Genomic DNA, 19,160 nt, shown 5'->3' on the forward strand with positions numbered 1-19,160 from the left:
GGAACTAGAAGCACTCTTGTTTACTTCGCGTTCCGCCATCTTTGATTGTGTGTGAATCGTCTTCCGCAGTTAAGAACATCGGCAAACCCCGTTTGATTTCTAGCAGTTAAACGGAGGTTTCGGGTCAGGAAAGACCGATGTACTTTATCAGGCGTCAGATAAAATTGAGCTCACTTACATGAGTTTTAATACACGATAACTGGCAAGCTTGAATTTGAAAAGTGGAGGAGGCCGTTTAGTAGTGTCGTAACTTTTGAGACTGTTTCAGGGGGCGCCAGCCGATAGAAATTTCTCGATCAGACTGCATTTGAAAGGTGAGCTATCTGAAGTCTTTGTTTGCTTGAGCGTGCATTGCTATCGAATATATTTAAGCTCATTTTGTTTGCTTCTTTCCAAAGCGACTCGCCATCTTGAGTTGTGGCGAGTTAGAATAGATTTCTCTTTTTAATTACCATTTCTGATACAGCATTAGTTGTTTAACGGAGGTTTTAGGCCTGAAGTTAGTGCTGTACTTTATCAGCTCAGGTAGCGGATAAATCTGAGTTCGCACGAGTCGTGTACGTCAGTCCTGAAGTGTTTGTAATCACTGTACACGATCAACAAGAAGTTTAGTGTCGTAACTTTTAATTCCGTAGAAGCCTGTACCAAGAGGTCAACCGATAGTAGTTCCTAGCAAAAGATTAAAAAAGTGGACTTAATGAAATCCTTGTTTTGCTTGGATATGCACTGATGATATTTATTTCAAAGTGCTGCTGATTTGGATTTCAGACTAAATTACTTGTCACGCCTTCGGTGATCCTTCGGTACACACGAAAATGTCACACAATTTTCTATATCGCCTCGCCAATGGTATGGAAATTAATCCTAGGCCTTTCTGTTTGACGCGAAGGTCATTACTTTTACTTATTGCATCACATTGTATGTATGTAATGTATTACAAATTTGTTTTGTAATTTAAGCAAAATAATAAAAAAATCAAATACAAAAAATTGCATTTTTTATCGCCTCTGAAAGAGGTAGCCCGGCTGCGAACGCAGACGCATTTCCGGCTGTCGCTTCTACTTTACTTCCTGGACTCCACTTGTAATGTAGGTGTGTATTACCTCCAAATGATAACACATATACTGTATCAACCAATTCTTCCTTGACTTCTCTTGTACTGTGTGTATTACTGGCTCCAAAATTTAATAATAAGATTCGTTCCATTTAAACAAGAGTAAATCAAGATACATTACTTTAAGATATTATTTTTCTGCCAACGTTGTGGCAGCTTCCCGGCTGTCTAGTACAGCTGCATACTTTTATTGTGACTTTCTACAGTGGAATGCAACAAAGGCATTCAATTAGAATTATACAAGATAAAATATTATCTTGTTGTGATTAAAGCAGCTCAATATTTGCTTTTTATTTATTATCATTGGTAAGAAACTAACCTTCTTACCTTGGAATGCACAACTTAATAAGGCTGTGTTCACACTTGGTGCCTGGGCACAGAGCCCAAGTACCATTCTCGCTGGGCACTAATGTGAACATACTATTTTTTCAAGTGCCCACGCCATAATACTCGGGCACTTAATGGTACTTGAGTACTTTTGTTTTGTGTGTGTGAACACGAAGCTATTTTTTGCCGGTGCCCAGATGCCAGTGCTCGGACACCAAGTGTGAACACGGCCTAAAGAACATCACCCGAAAGCAATTTCTTGCAAAATTTTATTTACTCAGTGACACACCCCTTTTTCTCGTTTATAGCAAATGAGTCAGTCTCTAAACCGTCAACTTAAATCACACTTTAATCAATGATATCAATTTCGGCTTATCTTGAAATATCCTCGTAACGAAAATTTCTTGGCGAAAGAGTTAGAATAATCAAGTGAGAGACGGCATTTGGCTCGTCCCGTGACGTACAAAATAAGTAAAGTATAAAAGGAATCATTGTTCAAAATTCAGAGGATTAAATCTTTACAAGCCAACACCTCCTCAAGAAATTTTGCAAATGAAATTTGTGTGACTAGTAAAATTCGCATTTACTTATATTTAAGAATTAGACTACGAGCCCGAGTTTTCTATGAGCAAATAGTCAACGAGGCGCAGCCGACTGAGCCGAGTTGACTATCGCTCATAGAAAACGAGGGCGAGTAGTCTAATTGTTTTAGTAGAAACCCTAAAGGACTGCAGTCCAAAACCTACAATATTGTGCACTTTGAAGACAAAAATCAAGAAAATTGACCGCTTAAAGAGCTACTCGCGCGCGCGACTGATTTCTATCGGCGAATAGAAAACAGTGGGAGAACCAATCAGATTCGCGGATTTCCAATAGAATACAGCTGCGTTTCTACTAATGAAGGATAGTTCTTCCTAGTCACATGGAGTCAAAAATGGTGCAAAAGGGTTAATAAATAGACAAGTTGTCCTCCACCAAAATCTATGTTGTTGCAATATTTAAGGTTACGAATGGTCAAGAAGTGTGTAAAAAATAGGAAGTCTGAGTTCTACTGAAAACTTTAAACAGAAAAACTTGACGACTTTTGTTTAGTCCCCAGTCGTCCATAATGATTTGTCGGACGAGCCAGCTGTGAAAGTGCTATTTTTGTTGTGTTGATAATCTTCGTTTATTCATCAATCCTTTTTTCATCTTTACTCAGTTATCAAATACATATTTAACCTTTTTTGCCTCCGTGTCACGTAACTGATTACGTGACACGGAGGATATGCGGTGGGTGAAGTTTGTCGGCTCCTTTGTAAGGATTTAGGAATGCAGTTCCCGGGGGAGGGGACTGCTTTATGAAAGGGACGGGGTTGCTCTTCGGAAATTTTAAAAAGATAACAAAAAACTGAGAATAGAATTTACATCTGTATATTTCTTGGTGTGCAGCCCTAAACGAGACCATTATGACTACAAATATTGGCGTTTTGCCCGGAACACCCCAAGTGAGACCAAAAATCCGACATTCACACCCCTAAGCGAGACGACGAGCATCCCCGCCCCTTTCATACGCGAGTCCCCCCGGGATGCAGTTTAACACCTTCCCGAGCTGTCAAAGAGTGAGTGTCAGAAATAAACCAAGGTAACCATACACCTTATTCATAAATGGCGGAACGCGCGGAAGAGTTTGGGTCGAGTGCATGAAAGCGAGGCGAGTGAGACTTCGGCTTCGAACCAAAACAAAGAAAAGTATGACGAATTGAAGTAGTATTTGATAATTCTTTAAATATCACGTCGGTAAGAAAGCGATTCTTGGGTTTTGATGACTGCCATTGGAATCCCTGGTTTGACAACTGCATAAACGGTCGTATGGATGCGAAGTCAACACAAATCATGGAAAAATTTCGTCGCAAAACCGCATCGATCTTCTTATAATCTCTTTACTGCCTTGTGTACAGTTGTTATCCGTATTACTATAGTATCGTTTTAATGGAAGACTTTGGGAGCTTGAAAAATATAGATATTATAGAGACTATAGCGATTTTGCACGTCTCTGGATATGGAAAGTAAAAAAAATTGCCAACATTGTGCGACTAGCGACTACGCAAACAGGTTAAAAATATTTCAGTTCAGTCTACTTTCACCCACTAACCTCGGCATTCGAACCCGAGCATTCAAATGTATACACAATTTAAGAATCACAAATGGATCAGTATATATGGACAAAAAATCAGCAAGACGATTTGGCATCAAAGAAGTGCTTAAATTCTGAATTCAGCAAATGTATCGGAATATTTAAAATTGCAAGAATCTTACCGCTGTAAAATTTATTTCAATTTGAAAAGTTTAAAATTTGAAAGCTCGGTCTTTATATCCTATTTCTACTTTCCTTGGCTTTACTTCTTAAATTGAAAGATTTGTTACAAGTAAGATCTATAAAGAATGATCAACCGTTGTGAACAACATTTTAGCTTATTATTGTGTTCGAAGACAAAATACTCAAGAAACCTTGTGTCTTTAGATAATCGCGATTTTTGCTTACCGTATCGAGAGACATGTTAATTTTTTAACAGGCTCCATAGTCTTTTATATCGTGTTTCTTTCCTCTGCCTTTCTGCAAGCTTCTAGGGTCTTCCATAAAAAGGAAACTTGAAAGTAGTCTGGATTACAATTGTACACGAGCAGGCAGTGAAGAGACTGAGAGGATCGATGCGGTTATCCAACGGAATTTTTTCCATGATTTGTGTTGAATTCGAAACCATACGTCGGCCATATCTGTAGTTTACAAACCAGAGATTCCAATGGCAGTCATCAAAACCCAAAAATCGCTTTCTTGCCGACGAGATATTTCAAGAATTATCAAATACTACTTCAATTCGCCATACTTTTCTTTGTTTTGGTTCGAAGCCGAAGCCTTACTCGCCTCGCTTTCATGTACTCGACCCAAACTCTTCCGCGCGTTCCACCATTTATGAATAAGGTGTATAACAACTGAGAAATCCAACCACCGCAATACAAAATTATGTTGCAGTGGGACGATCTCGCCTCTAGTCTTTTGTTTTGTTGGTTAAATGATTTTTATTACTGCAAGATTTCTTCAGAAATGTTTTACCTACCTAAATGGAAGTTAGAGTATGCCAAAGAAGGCGACAGATGAAGAAAAAATCATTAAAATTTATTGCTCTTCTTTGGACGTGAACCGCGCGAAATTTATTGGATGTTGTTAAGCAAAACAGGCCGGTCTCAAGTTCCTCTAGAAACGTTTCGAGGTAAGCCACATTTTAGCCACAAACTGAAGACATAGCATTTCACTTTTGTTCTCTTAAATCGAAATTAGCAGCGAATTTGAAAGACTTACTTTGGAATGTAAATTGTAATAATCTGACCAAATTAAATGGCATTGCGTAAATATATAGTCTCAATATTTCAACTAGGTTTGTGGGCTTTGTCAGCCTTTCAGAATGTTTTGTTAGTCGGAGAAAGGACTTAGACTATGATTTGAAAATATGTACGAAATGGTATCTTTGTTCATTTACGAAGAAGTCAATAATGAAAGAAAACACTACACTTTCACTTTACCGGCTTTGCCGATGTTGCGTGCATTTGTACTGCCGTAAGCGGCGACTGGAGTCTTGTAGGTTCCGTGTTCGTTTTTAATGCTATATTCTAAACCCGCACGCAGCTTAATATCCTCGCCAAGCGGGACCTCCACTAGCAACTTTTCTAGACCTCAAGCGTTCATGGTATTTTCTTATAAAACATGGAAAACCATCTTCTAGCGGGTAAATAGAACTGACACAAAGCACCCCGTAGAACACAAGGCAAAAATACTCCCCGGGCCGTTAGAAAGGACTAATTCAAAGAATAAACGAAAGAGACAGATCATATTTGATGAGATGTATTAGATCTTGTAAACAGAAATTTTTACTTTCTTTAAATTAATACAAAGGGTCGGTGTAAATAATACAAGACAGTTTAACCTTTTTCATCGTATATATGTCGTGTATATCAGACGTCACGCAGTAAGATAACGCAATTTTTGTCTGTTGCAGAGGATCACAAAACCCTGTGCAGAAGAAATGAACAATACATATACTTACATATTCAATATCGTATATCTGATATAACGCAACTCTGGCAAATTTCTTAAAAATATATTTAAATTAATCGCTTCTGGTTCCTTCATCATTTGAAAGTGACACGGAGGCTGCCCAAAGGGCCTTTGATTATATATTGTTACGATCACTGTATTTTCTCGCCAAAAATGATGAAAAATGTTGACCAAAGTTTCATTTATTTTTCTGAACACAATGGTTTTTTGTCTTTCGTCGATGTTGTTTCCTTCCCTTTTTCAATCCGTCAATCATGCCTTGCTTAGTTAAAGATGAAAGTTCGCGTCTTAAATTGCTTTTATTGAGAAACATACAGCCACTGAAGCTATATTCCTGTTGCTACTTTCTCTCTATATTTTACAAGAAGTGGAGCCTAATTAGAGGAAAGTATGATCGCCTATGTTTTATATAACTTTTTAATATACATGTTGAAAATCTACACTGGCGGATTACATATATTATGTTCATTCAGTTCAACTGAACGATGAGAGTGATTTCGTTCCGAATTTCGTCTGCTGAAAAATCGAAACGTACGCGTTAAAGCTTCATAGAATTCTTCGTTTCGCAAGCAATACACCCACGGGTTGATTGCCGATGAAGTAAACGCGACTGCTTCGACTGGTGTCCACACCTGGTACCATGTCAATCGTTTGCTAAAGTAATGCACTAAAGAAACGACTAGACTTGGCAACCAGCAAACAACAAACAACCCAACCACAACGCTAACTGTCTTGGCTGCCTTGAAGTTCTTTTTTCTTCTTTTAACAGTGTCTTGATTCTGTAAAGTATTAACAATTATGTTCTTAAACTGCACGGCAGCCGCTTTTAAATTCCGAATAGAGCAGAATATGATGATGATCATTGGTACCAATACCGTGATGATTGTAACAGACAAACATAATATCGATAGCATTTTTAGATCCTTAACCAAGAATCTCGAGCCTGGGAGAACCAGGGAAATAAACCAAACAGTGGCTATGAGCATATAACATCGCCTGTTAGTGAAAATGTCTTGGTAGCGGAGAGGATAAAAGATGGCAATATGTCTATCCTTGGTAACGCAGCATAAGTTGAATGTAGTAGCCACTGTTGTATGGATCCAGAGATAGACAACAGTCTCCGAGTAGTTTTCCACGTAAGTATCTCAGTGTATTGTAACCCAAGTGTCTTAAAGATATCCACACCGGGTCTATAACCAGTCCCACTAAAAAGTCCGCTGCCGCCAATGAAGTCAGGAACAAGTTTGAAATTGTTCTTAGTGAGTGATAGACTTGTTTATCACAATTAAATACCGCGGCGGAAATACCACGCCACGCCTAGGCAGTAAAAGACGGCGAGTCCCATGCCTCTATTCATTTCCAATTCCTAAGCGATCAGCGAGCAAACAGCATAAGTAGCGTGTTAGCGAATCAATTTTTTTTCACTTTTTTTTTTTTTTTTTTCAATTTTTTTCCACTCTCTGCCCGCATGCAGCAGTTACACAAGCGTTTAAATTGTTAAGCCGGCATGATTCGGGCACGCTCCTAAATGGTCCTGCCTTCGTGTACATAACCGGGGAACAAGTGCAACCACTAACCTACGCTACATTTACTAATAAACTTAAGAAGTCGCTACAACAATGCGGTGTTGACAGCTCCATGTACTCTGGACACTCCTTTCGACGTGGAGGAGCCACCTTTGCGCTGAACTGTGGTGTTCCCGGCCACTATATTAAGCTTCAAGGAGATTGGCTTTCTAATGCCTACGAACGTTATCTTGACACTTCGCTTCAGTACAAACTGATAGCTATAAACATGATGAGTAAGTCTATAACTCACTGAGCATTGCATACCAACTCTTTGGGGGTTTTTGGGGGAATCGCGTTTGGTCTCTAGGCAATAAAGACCCAGTTACCCCCAATGAGTTGGTGTGTATTTAGTGAGTGATAGACTTGTTTATCACAATTAAATACCGCGGCGGAAATACCACGCCACGCCTAGGCAGTAAAAGACGGCGAGTCCCATGCCTCTATTCATTTCCAATTCCTAAGCGATCAGCGAGCAAACAGCATAAGTAGCGTGTTAGCGAATCAATTTTTTTTCTTTATGTATAAAATGTATTTCTCTCCCTGCTAAGGGGGGAATCGCGTTTGGTCTCTAGGCAATAAAGACCCAGTTACCCCCAATGAGTTGGTGTGTATTTAGCGATCGATTTCTGGCGACCAACCACAACACAATCCCGTTTCCAATAATGGCCGCCAAACCTGTGAGACCAAACCACGTTGATAACAATATCCTCCCCACCATGCTGACAACTCCAGTATCACTAGTGTTGTTCATATTTGCTGTTTCTTCGCTTGGACGTCAATGTGTTTTTGTAGAACGTTTCTGAATGCCCCATCTTGTACGCTGCTGGTAATTATTTTCCTGTTTTCATGGCACATTAACCTAATTGCCCGTCAACATCTGATGAACATGTTCTGCTGCCCGCATAACTAATATAAGTTAACTGTCATTTCATTGAAAAAATACTCACTCATTACTCTCCCAAACGTTTGGTCAGTGCAGTAAGTGTTGATTTATTTAGCTAGAGTGGACGTTTGGCAAATAACTGCAATCACGGGGCAATTTAACTCTCGAAAACAAGTCCATCGATAAGGCGGGTAAGCTTTCAGTTACGTGCAGGTTTAATTTATGCAGCATCAAATGATTCCTGTTCTAAAAACATTGTCATCGCTTTTTGAAGTCATCTGAAATTTAAAACAATAAAATCCACCTTAGTGCACTAGCTGGTAGATTTGTGGCAAGGTTTGTAAACTTCTGACACTTGTTTGTATTTAGCGTAGGTAAAAGCTTTTTAAATAGAATAGACAACTTGTACTCTGACTCATAACATCGATCATAAATGTTTCCAGAATTCTTTAATTTTTCTTTTTTGATGCTGAAAGATCTTTAAATTTATAGCCTTTTTTTATATATTGGCAAATTTGCATAACAACGAAATTGAACGTAGAAAAAAGACATGTAAAATTTTGGGCGCAAGCTGCAAAAAGCTGGTTAAAATGGACCTACAGCTAGAGCTTTTGCGTTTGAAGAAAGCAAAGAAAAGAAAAAAAGAAAAGAGAATAAAAGTTTTACAATTATTTCTTAAAACAAAAGTAAAACAGTTGCTGTGGCTACATTTCACTGAAACTGTTTGTAGAATAAACTGGCATGAACAGTGTATTGAAGAAGTTTAAAATATCTTCCTGTTTTTTTCAGCTTATGTTTTTAACTGATGGCCCGCACCTTTTGTAATAACAGCACTAAAACTCGAGGTCAACTCAAAGAAAGTACCTTTTAATCCAGAGATCCTAACCGAGTTCGTACAAGAATTCAACTGACGCTATCACAAGTTTCTTAGAATAGTAATTAACCTAGAATTTACATATATTACTTGAGAGCGTGAACTCGCAGGAATTTCACACATTATGACACCCTCTCTTTTATAACAGAAAAAGAAAATAAACACGTCAAATAACAAAAAAAGTAACGTCCTTATGCTGCAACAGTTCAGACAGTTCATGCTTGGGCACTCACGCCAAAACATAGTCCTGAAGGTGTTTTGGGACTCGGCGGACTCGCTGAGATCTTCTTAGCTCTGGTGCTTCCACAGGAGTAGCGGGCGGCTGAACTACAGTAGAACCTTGAGACGGAGCTTCAGCTGCAGCTTGGGACGGCAAGTCGTGGGTTTCAGACACAGGATCTCGTGGCTCTCGTGGCTGTGGCTCGCTATACTGCTCATCTTGAGTTTCGGCTGCTGTAGGAGCAGATTCGTTGGTCCTCCTTAGATGAACTCTGTTTCTCCGAAGAACTCCTTGGGGAAGCTCCACTTCGTACGACCTTTCATCCAAACGCTTCTTAACAACGCCTTGCTGCCATTCCTTCTTTCCAACGTGCCAAGGCTTAACTCTTACAGGGTCACCCTTCTCCAAAGGATCTAGGTCACGGGCGCCTCTGTTGTAATAATGAGCTTGCCGTTGCTGGCGCAGGCGAAGCTTGGTACGGGTTGTATCTTAATCAGCTACAGACGGCTTTAGTAGACCAGCAGACATGGGTAGAAGACTTCTTGTCCTTCTATTTAGAAGACGCTGAGCCGGGCTGATCTGAATTTCCGTAGGCGGTGTATTCCTGTGGTCAAGTAGAGCAAGAAACGCATCAGAACCAGCCTTCTTACATTTCACGAGGATCTTCTTTGCTTCCTTCACGGCACTTTCTGCTTTGCCATTGGACTGACTGTGACGCGGACTACTAGTGCGATGATCAAAATCCCATTCTTTTGAGAATTTCAAGAAATCGCGAGACGTAAACTGCGGTCCGTTGTCGGTGACCAGCTGTTCGGGTATACCGTGCCTTGCAAAATGAGCTTTGAGCTTCTTGATAACATACACGGACGATGTGCTTCTGAGGTGATCAAGTTCGAAGAAATCACTGAAATAGTCAGAAGTCACCAGGTAGCTCTTTCCCTCTAGCTCAAACAGGTCAGCCGCAACGTACTGCCAGGGCCGACTTGGCGTTTCGTGACTCTTGAGCGTTTCCTTGGTCTGGCTTCGCTCGTATTCTCTACAGGCTTCGCAGGTTGACACGTGATTCTTAATGTCCCCTGTCATACCAGGCCAATAAAGACACTCGCGCGCTCTGCTAAGGCAACCATTAACTCCCAGGTGCGAGTTGTGAATTCTCTGGAGTAGTTCGCCTCTTGCAGCTTTCGGGACCACCACTCTCTCTCCCTTGAAAATAAGCCCATCTTGAACGGACATTTCGTCTCTCATGTTGTAATACGGAGAGACAACAGGTGGCAGGGCACTTTTTTCCTCCGGCCAGCCCCGCTGGATTACGGCCTTTAAAGCTTGAAGGGACTCGTCCTTCTCTGTTTCACGCTGGATCTGCAAGAGCCTCGCTTCAGAAATTGGCAGATATTCCATCATGTTGATGGTTTCAAATTCTGACTCAACTTGTGTACATGATGGAAGGTACGCTCTGGAGAGTGTGTCCGCCAGAAACATTTTGTTCCCTCGCTCGTATCGGACTTCTAAGTCGTACTTCTGCAAACGGATCATCATTCCTTGCAATCTCTTAGGAGCACGATGAAGTGGCTTCTTGACGATCGATTCTAGGGGCTTATGATCAGTGTGGACGATTGTCCTTCTGCCGAACGTGTAATCATTGAACTTCTCAACTGAGAAAACGATTGCCATCATCTCCTTCTCAATCTGCGCATAGCGTGATTCAGTTTCTGTTAAGGCTCTACTGGCGTACGCAATGGGGTGCCCATTTTGCATGAGCGCTGCGCCCAGACCACTCTGACTGCTATCACACTGGATTTCAAGCACTTCACTGGGCTTGTAGTACGCCAAAACGGGTGCAGATACAATGAGATTCTTGACATCATTCCATGCCTTTTCTTGCGGGTCATCCCAGCACCATACCGCATCTTTGTGGGTAAGATCACGGAGAGGCTTCATGACATCAGACAGATTAGGAAGAAAACGACTAAGATAGTTAACCATTCCATTAAGCCGCAGTATGTCATCTCGTTTCTCAGGGCGTGGCATCTCAACGATCGCCCTAACTTTCTCAGGGTCCGGTTTCAGACCCTCGGTGGTTAGCAGGTGTCCATGGAATGGAACTTCATCACACTTGAATTCTAGCTTCTGACTGTTGAGCTTGATGCCTTTCTGCTGACATCTGCTCATAAACGCTTCCAAATTGCTGTCATGATCGGCCTCATTCGTGCCATGGATCAGAACATCATCTGCAATGCACTTAACACCGGAAAGACCATCTAACTCTTGGTGGAGACGCTTCTGAAATATTTCACTTGAGACGCTGAGACCAAAGGGTAAACGAAGCCAACGATATCGCCCATACGGTGTAGAGAAGGTTGTGAGCATGCTAGATTCATGATCTAGCTCTAAGTGCCAAAAGGCTGATGCTAAATCGGCCTCGGTAAACACACGTGCATCTGTGAGGTCAGGCAACAAATCATCAATAACAGGAATTTGGTAATGTTCCCTCTTTAAAGCAGCATTGAGAGGTTTCGGATCGATGCAAACACGCAGCTCACCAGACTTCTTAACAGCAACAACAATCTGACTAACCCACTGGGTCGGTTCATCAACAGGAGCAATGACTTTCAGACTTTCCAGCCTTTGCAGCTCCTCTTTGAACTTGTCACGAATAGACACAGGAACTTTCCTCGCTGGCAGTATCACAGGCTTAGAGTTAGGGTCAATCTGGAGGTGCACTTTACCAGGTAGCGTTCCAAGACCCTTATCAAAAACATCCGGGTACTTATCTACTAGGCCACCGCTCACATTCTCCACAACATTTACGAAATTCTCTTTGTGAATAGTTAACAGCTTCATCTTTTCCGTCGTGTTTAAACCAAGCAAAGGCGTCAGATTTTCTTTAACGACCACAAATCTGACCTTGAACTTCTCATTGTTCTTAGGATTCACGACCAACAAAGCACAGGTGCCAACGGGCTTCACTTTGGTACCATTCCACATAACCAAAGTTTGCGAACACGGAGCGAGTTCCTCGCCTTCGGCATATCTGAGAGGTAAAATGTTCGCGCTTGCACCACAATCTATTTGAAATCGTAATGGTCGCTGTTTAACCAACATCTCAGCAAATACAGCCCTCTCTTTCACAGCTTGTATTCTCACGACACTGATCTCTTCAAGCTCTTCTTCGCTTTCAATATTGTAAACAGGCACTCTCTTGGTACATTTCTTGGCAAAATGATTCTTTTCTTTGCACTTTTTACACGTCTTCCCCCACGCTGGGCATTTCTTCTTCGCCAATATATGCTCATATCCACAAAACTTACAGGAGATCTTCTTCGATTCCATGTTTGACTTTGCATCAGAAGATTTATCCGATTTAGTTTTCTTCGACTTGACCTGATTAACGCTGTCAACGGGCTCGGCGAGCGACTTCATCTGCATTGCAGTAACCTCTTCACTGCGACAAACATCAATGCATTTATTTAAGGTGAGGTCTCTCATCCTTAGAAGCTTTTTGGTGGTTTGCTCGCACTTGATTCCCAGTACGATACGATCGCGTATGAGACTATCGCGTAAACAATCACAAAAGTTGCAGGTCTTCGCCAAGGTTTTCAACTCAGCGACGAAATTATCGACCGTTTCCGTCGGAAGCTTGTCCCTCTTGTTGAAACAATATCTCTCATAAATCTCGTTCACTTCGCCGATGCAATGCTTTTCCATTTTGCCCATAACCACACGCCAGTCGTTCGCATTCTCCGCTTCGGAATAACTGAAGGTTTTGATCACCTTGAGACCATCATCGCCGATTGCGTGCTTGAACATAGCGAGCTGATACTCCGCACTTTCTCTCTCCAAACGAGAAATCACAAAATAATTGTTGTATTTTTCTTTCCACAACTTCCAATTTTCGGCGACTTCTCCAGATGTCTTGAGATCTAAATGTTGTGGCGGCAAAATTTGGTGAAACATTGTAGCTTGCGATGTTTGTGGCTGAGCTGCGGCCGTTGTACCGACGCTTGAACCGGAATCTCCTTCTCCTCCTGGCATCGTAGACGGTTTACGTTGTCAACGATCAACAGAGTTGTACACACGCTGCCACCATGTAATAACAGCACTAAAACTCGAGGTCAACTCAAAGAAAGTACCTTTTAATCCAGAGATCCTAACCGAGTTCGTACAAGAATTCAACTGACGCTATCACAAGTTTCTTAGAATAGTAATTAACCTAGAATTTACATATATTACTTGAGAGCGTGAACTCGCAGGAATTTCACACATTATGACACCTTTATTCGACTGTATTGTTATGGAAATATAAGCTTGAAATACTGAAATGTTATCTAGGCTTTTTGATAGGGCAACTGTCATTTAGAACTGTTCAATGAATTGGTTTTGGTTCTACTTCCGATGGGCTGACAAAATGACGCGAGTGTTTTTCTAATCACTAAGTGTAGTAATACAAAACCAAAGCAAGTGCGAATTACTTTTTTTGAGTAACAAACGAAGAAAAGCTGTTGCACCGAAGGCAAGAACAAAAAACTGAATCACATGACCGAGCATGTCCTGACTAGGACCCAAGGTCCCCCGTTCAGTGTGAGAGAACTTCATTTCTTGCCTCTTTCGCAAGCTCAGCCGGCAAGAAAACAATTTCATTTACTTATCTGTGCACAGTGGTTTTTCTCTTTTATGGAAGTTGTTTCCTTGCATTGTTTAATAATCCATCAATGATAATATGTTCAGTATCTAAAACTACTTTTATTGAGAAACATAAAACTAACAGCCACTGAGGTTATATTTAATTGCGTGTTTCTTGGCATGTTCAAGTTACATATATGCATGAAGTGGAGTTTATTTATTTCCGCCTATGAAGAGGAAACTAGATCGACTAATTTCATGCGTAACGTTTTAATAAACAAAGAAAAGATACACTGGCGGATTACATGTATTGTGTTAATTCAGTTCAACTGAACAATGAAATTGATCTAGTTCCGAATTTCGTCTTCTAAGAAATCGAAACGTGCGAGTTAATGCTCCATAAAAATCTTCGTTTCGAAAGCAATAGACAAACGGGTTGATTGCTGATAAAGCAAACGCGAGCGATTCGACTGGTGTCCACACCTTGTACCAAGTCACTCGTTTGCTAAAATATTGCACAAGAGAAGTAATTAGACTTGGCAACCAACAAACAACAAACAGTCCTACCACGATGCTTACTGTCTTGGCAGCCTTGAAGTTCCTTTTTCTTCTTTTAACAGCTTCTTGATTCTGTAAAGTATTGTCAGTTATGTTCTTGAACTGTGCTGCAGCAACCTTTAAATTCCGAACAGAACAGAACATGATAATGATCATTGGTATCAATACTGTTATTATTGTAAAAGACAACCATAATGTTGGTAGCACTGTTGCATCAAGTAGAAACCTCAAACAAGGGAGAACCAAGGACATAAACCAAACAGTGGCTATAAGCGCATAACATCGCCTGTTATTGACAATGTCTTCGTAGCGGAGAGGATAAAAGATGGCAATATGTCTATCCATGGTAACGCAGCACAGGTTGAATGTAGTGGCCACTGTTGTGTGGATCCAGAGATAGCCAATAGTTTCCGAGTTGTTTTGCATGTAACTTTCCTCATCAAGACGCAAGCATTTGATAGAGATCCACACCGGGTCTATAACAAGTCCGACTAAAAAGTCCGCTGCCGCCAACGAAGTCAAGAACAAGTTCGAAACTGTTCTAAGCGACCTATTCGTGAAGATTAACCATAGCACGAGCGCGTTTCCAATAATGGCGGCCAAACCTGTGAGACCAAACCACGTTGATAAAATTATTTTCACTGTCATGCTAAACTCTTTACTATGAGAACAAATACTGTTGCTATTAGTGTTGTTCATGTTTGTTTTTTTGAATTATTCGCTTGGTCAACGCTGTTCATGTGTTTCTGTAGATGCCGAAAAGTCCTTTAAGCAAGCAGCTGGCAATTGGGTTCTTGTTTTATTTGACGAATTTGCATTTTTTTTGAAAGGTCCTTAACTGTCATCCCATCAAAACAGCCCTAGCAAATGATATAGGTTAAATACCCGTACCCTGAATCCCAGTAGGTGTTAAAATAGCCAGCTACAGTTCAGACATTAAAGAGTAGAGATGCAAAAGTTACGCAGCATTTAATTATTGCTGTTTTGTTGTAAAGTCGTCTCCCTGCTCTTTAATTTGAGGCAATAATCTCAGCCCTGGTGCTGTAGCTTTAGCAATTTATCGCAATGTTCGCAAATTTATAGAAATGATATTCATATCACTTTGTCCTTTTCGGTGTTCTGTCACTTTTGACTCTTTTTCAAAAGGTAGAAAGCTTTCAGACTGAAATAGTAGAATTGCTCATAACTCATTAATTAACGAACTTGAAAGAATCCTTCAGCTTTCCTTTAACTCATATAAATAACAGCTGTCCTTTTCAAGCCAATTTCGTTAGATTTGCATAACAATAAATTGGAGCCTAGGAGTAAGTCAATTTTGGTCACATCTTGTTTTTTGTTCTTAAACGATTTAAAATCCAAACGACTTTCGATAAAGAAATGGACTTAGATATCTTTAAATATCTAAAATATTCAAAAAATTCAATAACTTAGAAGTTGTTGAATATTTTAGCGTGTCCACAATCTTCGTAGTCCACAATCAAAAGTCGTTTATAAAAATAACATGTCAGTGTGTTCCCGGTGACACGTAGCAACCCAGCTCTCCCCAGTTCCCCTCCTGGCGCGGAATTTGACCCAACCGGAAGTAAAATTTCACGTTTTAAAACGGCAAAAACGCGGTGAAGGAAAATCGCTAAAAAAACTGTCATAGGCTTTTTAACGACAAAGAATCGCCTTACAATTTTTTCGCATAGCCTGAATTTCAGCCGTCGTCTTAACGCAAAACTTAAAAAAACAGTTACAGTTTTTCTACATTTTTTGTTGTTGTTTATGGAGCTTTAAAAAAATTATGGTGGTTTGCAGCATGTGTTCCAAGCTTTCCCTCTCCTATTTTCGACTGCATTGTTATGCAAATATACATGAAAGATAACTATGACTAGGGTTATTAATATTTGGGTAACTGTCATTTGAACCAGTAAAATTAATTTTAAAAACTGCTGGTAATTGTCGTCAGATGACGCCATATATTCATATTTGAGGCCAACTAGTTCTTCCCACATAAAGACAAAAGAATCTTAGATATAAAAACCCAGGCGAAATGCCCTTAAATAAATAAAGGTGACGAATGATCAAGAAGTCCTTTAATAATAAGACGTTTCGGTTCTACTGACACTTCCTAGCAGTAAAATCGTTCTTTTTTATGTGTTAATCATTTTCGTTTGATCATCACTCGCTTTTTTTTCTTTGCTCAATTACCAGATATTTCCAAGTTAATTTTTAAAAATGTGAGTATCACTGTATTTTCTCACACAACTGATGAAGAAAGTTCTGTTATTTATCTATACAGAGCGTTTTTCTCTTTCATGGAAGTTGTTTTCTTGCATTGTTTGATAATCCATCAGTTTACCTTGCTTAATTAAAGATGATAAGTTCAGTTTCTAAAACTGCTTTATTCGAGAAAATAACACTTACAGACACTAAAGCTACATTTCGATTGCTACTTTAATTAATTTCCCAGCATGCTATACTTGAGGTGGAGTATAATCACTTCCACCTAGTAAGGAGAAACTGCGATCGGCTAATTTCCTATATATCTTTTAATAAAAAGAGGCGGAAAATTTATATAGCGGATTACATGTTTTATGTTCGTTCGGTTGAACTGAACGATGAAATTAAGTTTGTTACGAATTTCATAGAAAAGTGCGAATTAAAGCTTCATAAAATTTCTTCGTTTCGCAAGCAATACACCCACGGGTTGATTGTCGATTAAGTAAAAGAGAGCCCTTCGTCTGGTGCACACACCTTGGATCAAGTCAGTTGTTTGCTATCATGCGCAATAAAAGTAACTAAACTGCTTTTATAAACTAAATACAAGGGATTCATTTTTAATCTTAATTGTGACTTTCCAGCTATTTTGCAAAAACTGTTTATTTTTGTACGATCGACTGATGTCCTGTTTATTTTAATACACACATTTTTATCACACTGGCTGATTACATGTTAGTTCCCTGTTTGTTGATCTCACGCACAACTAACTGGTGATTTTGTACCAAATTTCGTCTTTCAAGAAATCGAAAGGTACGAATTAAAGCTCCATAGAATTCTTCGTTTCGCAAGCAATACACCCACGGGTTGATTGCCGATGAAGTAAACGCGAGCGCCTCGACTGGTGTCCACACCATGAAGAGAAAAATTCTTTTAACAGAATATTGCACAAAAGAAGTGACTAGACTTGGCAACCAGCAAATAACAAACAGTCCAACCACAATGCTAACTGTCTTTGCCGCCTTAAAGTTCTTTTTCCTTCTTTTCACATCTTCTCGATTCTGTAAAGTATTGTCAGTTGTTCTCCTGAACTGTACTGCAGCGGCTTTTAAATTACGAATAGAGCAGAATATGATGATGATCATTGGTATCAATACAGTGATAATTTAAAAGACAACCATAATGTCGGTAGCACAGTGAGATCCTTAGCCAAGAACCTCGAGCAGGGGAGAAGGAAAGAAAGGAACCAAACAGTGACTATGAGTACATAACATCGCCTGTTAGTGACAATGTCTTCGTAGCGGAGAGGACAAAAGATGGCAATATGTCTATCCAGGGTAACGCAGCACAAGTTGAATGTAGTAGCCACTGTTGTGTGGATCCAGAGATAATCGAGAGCTGTACTATAGGTTTGCCAATAAGTATCTGTATGAAAAAGCAAGCATCTGGTAGGTATATATACCGGGTCTATAACAAGTCCCACTAAAAAGTCCGCTGCCGCCAGTGAGGTCAGGAACAAGTTGGAAATTGTTCTCAGCGATCTATTTCTGACGATCAACCACAACACAACCGCGTTTCCAGCTATGGTCGCCAAAGCTGCGAGACCAAACCATGTTGAATAAACTATCTTTGCCGCCAGGTTAAACTCTTTACTATTACAGCAGGTGCTGTTCATCTTCGCTGTTTCTAACTTTTCCTCGTTGCTTGTTACTGACTTTCTGTAGAAAACGTCAGAAAGACCCTTTAGCAAACCGCCAGCAATTATTTTATTGATATATTTGACAGATTAGACATTGTTGATCAATGACGGGGAAGAACGGGAACACTACATTTTCAAATGTCCGACGGAATATTCTGGTCCGGCGGTCGAGTTTTTGTTTTACTCAACAGCTCAAATTCGTCACGCACTTTGCCGATGCGGACACCGTACTGACTGTTTTCATGCAGAGTTTGAAATTTGTTTCTCTCACGGACATGACGTATATATATTTTTCAAATCTTACTGCCAAAATCGCTTACCAAACGTGACGTGCAATCATTATGTAAAGGAAACAATGAATTCATCAAACGAAAACGTTGAAATTTCATTTTTGTCCCAGGTATTTGATTGGCTCAAATCGCAAATGATGGAGTGAATTGTTCCCTTCCTGCCCTGTGATTGGTTGCCATAGTCGCAATATAAGGTAGTGTCAATCAAACATCTGATCAAAACCCAAACCTTTAGTTCAGTTGTTAAGTTGTTTTCTTGAAAAAGGTTTCTCGATATTTTTGAGGTAATTTGAAATTCAAGATACTCATCCCCATCATTCTGCTGTCGGCTTGAGACTGAATTCATCAAAGGACTTGTTTTTATGCACCTTTATGAGCCTTACCGGCCGGGTGTTTATTAACATACACGGCAAAAAAACTAGCGTTCACCGTACGGAAAATGCGCGGCAATTTACTATCGTTTACCAGAGTTTTCCATTTGGAAAATCCGTGGTCCGTCGTCGTTCCATAATCCGGTAGTTTTCCTTCGCGGCAAATGCTGGTTAATGAAGTATTTACCGACGTTAACCGCTCGGTTAACGCATGGTAAACATAGTGTTTTCCTTTTGTTCATTGGTATTTTCCGACTGTAAAACAACGTATTCACCGGAGTTCGCGGCCGAAAACATGCATTTTCCGCGAAGGTGAATGAGTGTTAATGCAGGAAAACGTA

At 40.1% G+C, this 19,160-nt stretch overlaps 1 protein-coding gene and 2 pseudogenes across 1 annotated transcript; all 3 read right to left on the bottom strand.

The window, feature by feature from the left end:
- Positions 1 to 5,971: 5,971 nt before the first annotated feature.
- On the bottom strand, positions 5,972 to 7,853 carry LOC144646408 (beta-1 adrenergic receptor-like; annotated as a pseudogene).
- Positions 7,854 to 14,014: 6,161 nt separating this feature from the next.
- LOC144646422 (adenosine receptor A2a-like) lies at positions 14,015 to 14,956 on the bottom strand. The gene has a single exon (XM_078506014.1). It carries the CDS (start codon positions 14,954 to 14,956, stop codon positions 14,015 to 14,017), a length of 942 nt encoding a protein of 313 aa, XP_078362140.1.
- A 1,957-nt stretch (positions 14,957 to 16,913) lies between these two features.
- Positions 16,914 to 18,205, bottom strand: LOC144649822 (adenosine receptor A2a-like; annotated as a pseudogene).
- Positions 18,206 to 19,160: the final 955 nt, after the last annotated feature.

The sequence above is a fragment of the Oculina patagonica genome, chromosome 1 (assembly GCF_052425735.1).
Source record: "Oculina patagonica isolate OP01 chromosome 1, crgOcupat, whole genome shotgun sequence".
NCBI classification, from domain to species: Eukaryota; Metazoa; Cnidaria; class Anthozoa; order Scleractinia; family Oculinidae; genus Oculina; species Oculina patagonica.